The 6004-nt window shown below is 42.4% G+C and overlaps 1 protein-coding gene across 1 annotated transcript; it reads right to left on the bottom strand.

Moving 5' to 3' along the window:
* Positions 1–3062: 3062 nt before the first annotated feature.
* Positions 3063–5493, bottom strand: HMGB2 (high mobility group box 2). Its single transcript, XM_010840247.1, has 5 exons — positions 5318–5493; positions 4779–4962; positions 4380–4525; positions 4121–4295; positions 3063–3626 (listed from the first exon to the last, which is right to left on the bottom strand). The coding sequence occupies exons 2-5, from the start codon at positions 4926–4928 to the stop codon at positions 3468–3470; spliced, it is 630 nt and encodes a 209-aa protein (XP_010838549.1). The 5' UTR covers positions 4929–4962; positions 5318–5493; the 3' UTR covers positions 3063–3467.
* Between the last annotated feature and the right edge of the window lie 511 nt (positions 5494–6004).

Consider the following 6004-nt stretch of genomic DNA (forward strand, 5'->3'; position numbering starts at 1 on the left):
AGAATCTTACCTACAAACATGTTTTCTTTGAATTCAACATTTGAATTCACTGCCAATGTTTACAATTCAGACTACACATTTTTAAAAATATCTAGAATTCTGGTTCCACTTAAAATTTTGGGACATTTGGGATCTTAGACTCACATTTCCATTTAGCAACAGGACTGAGCTGAACAGTAGCTGTCACCTTTACCCTGGGCATTTATGCTTACAAATGTTTATAGATCACCTGCTCTTTCTGGCATGACGTGTACACAAATGGCTTATTTCTACAGATGTTTTATTTTTAAAAGGATTATATCTTATGCATTGGCAAAACAGGTCCTTTAGCTTTCTTCTTGCTATTCCCCAAGAAATAAAGTCATTACTGCTTTATCAACATTTTTAGTGGCATGTAATGAAGTTAACTTTAAGATAATGCTGTTTGTGCTAAGACAAACATGGTTTACTACTTACAGTAAATGATTTCTGTTGAAAAGCAGAATACAAAAATGCTTACTGTCTTGCATTGAGCAACTTTGCAAGTTACTGCTTTAATACGTAGGGCACCTTAGGATCTTCTAACCCAGCTTTTATAGATTAGAAGACCAAAAGTAGTGGCTACCATCTGGAAAGAAACTTGAGACCCTACTTCAGTTCTTGTACCAAAATAAATTCCAGAAGGATCAAAGATTTAATTAAGTAATAAGAAAGCAAAGATAACTTTGGGAAAGGTCTCCCAAGGCCACTAAAGAATAAATTTGCCTCATAAAAATAAATCTTTGCATGAAAAAAAGCATCATAAAGTCAAAAGACAACAAAGAAAAAATACCAATATTTACAATGCATGTCACAAAGGGTCATTTTCCTTATTTCCCACAAATGACTAAAAAAAGACCAATGAGACAGAAGGCCATCGGAAATACAAATGGCTCTTTAACATAAAAAATATACTAAATTCATAATAGGAGAAACCATTTTTTTATATATCAGGATAGCAAAGATTAAGAAGTTTGATAACATTGCTGAGGAAACAGGCACTCTGAAACAGTCATTGCTGTGGAGTATGTTTCAGTAAAACTTCTGAGAGCAATTTTGGCAAGTTTCAGCAACTTAACAGCCAGAGAGCAGGTTCCAGCATATACCAAGTACAGGTTTTAGCTATTATAATTAGCACATTTTTTAATGTGCAAACTTTTAAATGCTTTTTATAGAAATTTCTGAAATCGTACATATAAGATATTCATGGCAGTGTTCTTAAAGCAAAAAAATTCAAACATAACTATCTTTAGGGAACTGGTTAAATTATGATCTATTCAGTGGAGTACTATGCAGATGGCTATTTAAGTGAAATGTGGCAATTCTGTTGAGCCAAGAACCTAAAACGAGAATTAAGGGGCAGGACAACATATATAGTAAGCTTCCTTTGTGACTATTGTGCTTCCCATCTCTCTTGAAGGATGTGTCATTGTACTCCTGGAGTCGCCTCTTGGGAGAAGCTGGTAGTTGGAAATCAAGATTGTAAACTACCCACTATATAGCCCATTTACATAAAGATATGACGTTTTTAAAAAGAAAAAGCGGGGTATGGTCTTCATAAGCACACCCGCCAAGTACTGGCTGGTCTGGAATAGAACATGACTCTTACCCATATTTTAATGCTTTCCAACATAACCACTCCTTGAAGTCATTTAGTCTTAAAAACAAGGGTGTTGCAAATTTTGATCAACACTTAAGAGAAAATATCAAATGAGGACTCATCTCAAATGCTGAGATTACACAGCAGCTTTTTTTTTAAATGTGTCATTCTTAGCTTACACATTTAAAATGTAGTTCATTTAAAGAAAATGAAAGTAGTCCCAAAAAAATCCCCAAAAAAGTGACAAGGAACCTGATAGGTCTACTTCATGAATCGAGTTTTAAAGAAATTCTTAAGAAACAGACTTTCACTGTATTTGTTTTAGAAACTAGCATCTTTTCTAAGCATCAAGGACTGTTGTAAATACTTGTAAATACATTCTTGTTTAATCATTAGAACACTTCAAAGTAGATATTGACCCCATATACAAATGGAGAGAAATAAACCCAGAGGCAGAGTCCACACAGCAGTTATTAGGTAAAGCTGGGGACTTGGGATCCAGATATGGGTATGTCTTTAAAATACTTTACCCCACAATGTTTTAGTGTTAAGTCACCTAACATCAGGAAATCGTTTTTAAACACATAAAACTAGTTTTTACGATCCGCGAAGGCCCCCAAATAACAACTGTGGTATGATAATGGAGGGCCATCACTAAGAAGTTTGAAGATTTTACCTGAGTACATCCGCTCTGGGAATTATGCTAATACCTTACACCTCCCATTTAACAATGTTATGTAAGAAATCAATCTTAAAATATTTACTCTGAATATGGCATAAGATAGACAACCCAGGCTCCCATGGTTGGGTTTTAAGAATTTTGGTTTCTATTGTAAAAACTAGGTAACCAAGATTGTCAGGTTTAACTGTCAAACCATCAACAAATAGGTTTCCTTTATACTCTTCCAGCCAACACTTGGCCAACTTTCACTAATAACTTGATAATGATTTGAAGTGTTTACCTAATTCAAATACAAGCAACTGCTTTCTCAAATCAGCATTTCTTAATAACTGCTTTCACCTGTAAATAGAAATCCTAGTGAATTTTATCTTGTTAGTCACGGAAAATCATAATAATCATCTCAAAAGCTTTCTTGGCTTAGTTACCCAGAATTCTAGGCTTAAGACCACACCGATTTTTGAAATCTTAAAATGCCAACTAAAAAGAAAAAACCCAAGGGTCAAGTTAGATAACAAATGAACATAAATGTCAAGAACAAAACCTGCTCAGTGTGTAAGACTGCATAAATTTTTAAAGTTCATTAAATTCCATAACTGATTTTTAAAGAACACTCTGTGTAAATATGAATATTGGCATGTTTGACTTTTAACAAAACATACTAAATCAACCATGTCTAAAAACTATTAGGCAGAAAGACAAAAAAAGTGATACGGCTCCAGACCTTGAAAGTAAAAGCTAATTTAGCATGTAAGACAAGGACAATAGGAATAATATATATAATTTTATTACAAAATTTAAAAAAAAAACAAAAAACAAAAAACGCAACATTCTCATTCTAGAAAACCCAAAAGTTGCTATTGATGCTAATTTCTATGAGTTTGCTGTGCTACCATACACAAGTCAAGAAATTAAAGAAACCATTAAATATTTAGAAACATTTAACATCAGAAGCTTGAAACTCTAACTGTATGTAGTAGCCCCTCAAAAAGCCACAACTTGCATTTTTAAAAAAGTATTTTCTCTACAAAGAATCTTATCAGCTATACAAAAATCTGTACAGTTTTTATACTGAAGCTAATATTGAGCTGCACTTGAATTCACATTCTTAGCAAAACAATTGCCTGAGCACACACGCACACTCCACACATATCATTACAAGATAGCCATTTATTCCTCATCTTCATCCTCCTCCTCCTCATCTTCATCTTCCTCCTCCTCTTCTTCTTCCTCATCTTCTGGTTCATTCTTCTTCTTGGAGCCTGTCGGCCTGCCAGGGCCCTTTTTTCCCGCTTCACTCTTGCCCTTGGCACGGTATGCAGCAATATCCTGAAATAGTTAAAAAAAATAAAATCAGCATCCGGTGTCATTACCCAACCTTAAAAACCACTAAGTTGTAAACAATCTGCGATTATTGGCCAATAACCCCAATGATAGTCTAAAACTCCGGTTTTGAGAGCATTTGATCCCCCTAGGTCTTAGAAAGCTAAGAAAGGTCTTAGAAAGCTGATGTAAAATAACTGGGGTGTATTAGACTGATGTCAGTCTTTTCAACTAAGAGACCTATTTTACTACAAATGAGTCTGAATGCACCAACCTACCAAGGCTACAGACATTGGTTTTGGTCAAAAGAAAAGTTTCAATTAGCTTGTGTTGCCTAAGTGTACAACTCTCACTAGACCTTTTCAAAACAAAGCTGAAAACCATTAACACAGAACTATGTATAGCTCCCAAATTCCTACAGTTTCTATTTCTAACATACTGATTTAGAAAATATCTACTGGATTTCACACTGGCTTAAAAAAAAAGTGAGGACAACACACCTTTTCGTATTTCTCCTTTAGCTTAGCTGCTTTCTGTTCATACGGCTGTTTATCTTTGGCTGACTGCTCAGACCACATTTCACCCAATTTTTTTGCAGTATCCCCAATGGATAAGCCAGGGTGTTCGCTTTTGATCTTTGGGCGATGTTCGGAGCAAAACAGGAAGAAGGCAGATCTGAAAGGAAGGAACAGAGTTGTAATAACCTGAATGAAAAAAAACGGGGGGAAGGCAATTCGGTTGGTTTTAAAAGACACTTACGGAGGCCTTTTCGGAGCGTTGGGATCTTTTTTCTTTCCCTTCTTGTCACCTTTAGGAGGGACATAATTTTTCATTTCCCTGTCGTAGCGAGCTTTGTCACTTTTTGCCATGTCTTCGAACTTGGACTTTTCCTTGGCCGACATGGTCTGTTAGCATAAAAAGAATAGTGAATATATAGCAGGACTCGAAAACTGTATCCGTCTCCAAAAGAGCGTGATCTTCTTTAGCTCCCGGTTTTCCTCAGTAAGGACCGTTTTGCCTCAGTCACCTTAAAATAAACAAGCACCCTAAGTCCTGTACTTCAAACTCGTAATAGAACATGCGCGCGCGTCAATCCCGAGGGGAAGTTCAAAGTCACGGCCACCCGCCCGCGTGAGGCCCCCGGGCGCCCCGGCTCACCTTCCATCTCTCGGAACATTTCTTGGAAAACTCTGCGAAATTGACTGAGGAGTCGGGATGCTTCTTCTTGTGCTCCTCGCGGCAGGTCTGCACGAAGAAGGCGTACGAAGACATCTTGCCCCGCGGCTTGTTGGGGTCGCCCTTCCCCATGATGCTGCTGCTGCGGCGGAGGCGGCGTGTCCACCTGGCGGGAGAGCGGTCGAGCGCTGGCGGGCGGGGCTGCTTCCCGCCCAAACGCCCCCGCCCCTCCCCCGCGCCACACTCGCGGGCCTGCCGCCCGCCCCAGCCTAGCCCTTCCTGACAGGAAAGCCCCGGGCTTCCACGCCGCGAGCCGCGTCCCCAGCTGCCGCCTCGCGCCCCGCGTTCAAAAGACTCCGGAGCCGGGCCCGGCCGAGCTTCCCGCCTCCGCAGCCCGGCCCGTCAGGCCCGCACCCGGAAACCACCAGCGGGGCTCGCCCCCAGCAGCCGCGGTGCCCCAGCAAGCCATGACGGAAGGAGGCCAGCCGACCGCGCACCCGGGGCCCGGAGCGGGCTCTTGCCTGGCGGAAGATTTTCCTCAGAGTTCCGCGCAGCGGCCGCGTCTGACCGCTACGCTGCTTCCCCGGCTCCGGCGTGAACTGGTTCTTCGCTAACGCAATCCTCCGCCTCTTGTTTTGCAGACTTCTCCGCGCCACTGCAACTTGACGAGCCGGGTCACAGACCACACCCCTGCCGCTCCGATTGGCCCTGGGGATTATTCAAACTCGAGGAGGCCCCGCCCCCTCACTAATACGGCTTTCTATTGGTCGGTATGTCGCCAGGTCCGTCCCCCCGGCCGCAGCCTAGCAGGTTCGGTGGGTCGCCCGGGTCGTTAACTCCCAGACCCGTTAGAACCGGTCAGGAGAGGAATGTGCTACTCGATCCTGATTGGCGGCCAGAAGAGGGTTTGAAAAATGGCGGGCCTGGCGCTGACTGGCTGAGGCAGGCGGCGGGGGGCGTGGCTGGCCCGCGGGGTAAACCCAGCCAGATTTAAAAATTCCCAGTCGCGAGCCGCAGGGCAGGTCTTCCGGGTCTCCGTCACTTGCTTTGCTGGCGCTAAGGCGGCAGAAGTAACGTCCCTGCTGGCCCCGACGGCTGCCCTGGTCCTGTTAGTCCCCCGCCCCAGCGAGGCCCGCAGCCCTGGCCTCCCGGCTCGGTGGTCGCCGCCCCATCCAGAGAATAACAAATGGGCAGGTTGACGAGCGTGC

Source organism: Bison bison, unplaced genomic scaffold, assembly GCF_000754665.1.
Source record: "Bison bison bison isolate TAMUID 2011002044 unplaced genomic scaffold, Bison_UMD1.0 scf7180017864143, whole genome shotgun sequence".
Classification (NCBI taxonomy): domain Eukaryota; kingdom Metazoa; phylum Chordata; class Mammalia; order Artiodactyla; family Bovidae; genus Bison; species Bison bison.

Bases quoted from the DNA above. Each gene is read 5' to 3' on its own strand.
- HMGB2 (XM_010840247.1), bottom strand. From the start codon at position 4,928: ATGGGGAAGGGCGACCCCAACAAGCCGCGGGGCAAGATGTCTTCGTAC. The intron at 4,526-4,778 runs GTGAGCCGGGGC...TTATGCTAACAG, and splicing joins AATGTTCCGAGAGATGGAAG to ACCATGTCGGCCAAGGAAAA. The intron at 3,627-4,120 runs GTGTGTTGTCCT...TAACTATTTCAG, and splicing joins TAAAGGAGAAATACGAAAAG to GATATTGCTGCATACCGTGC.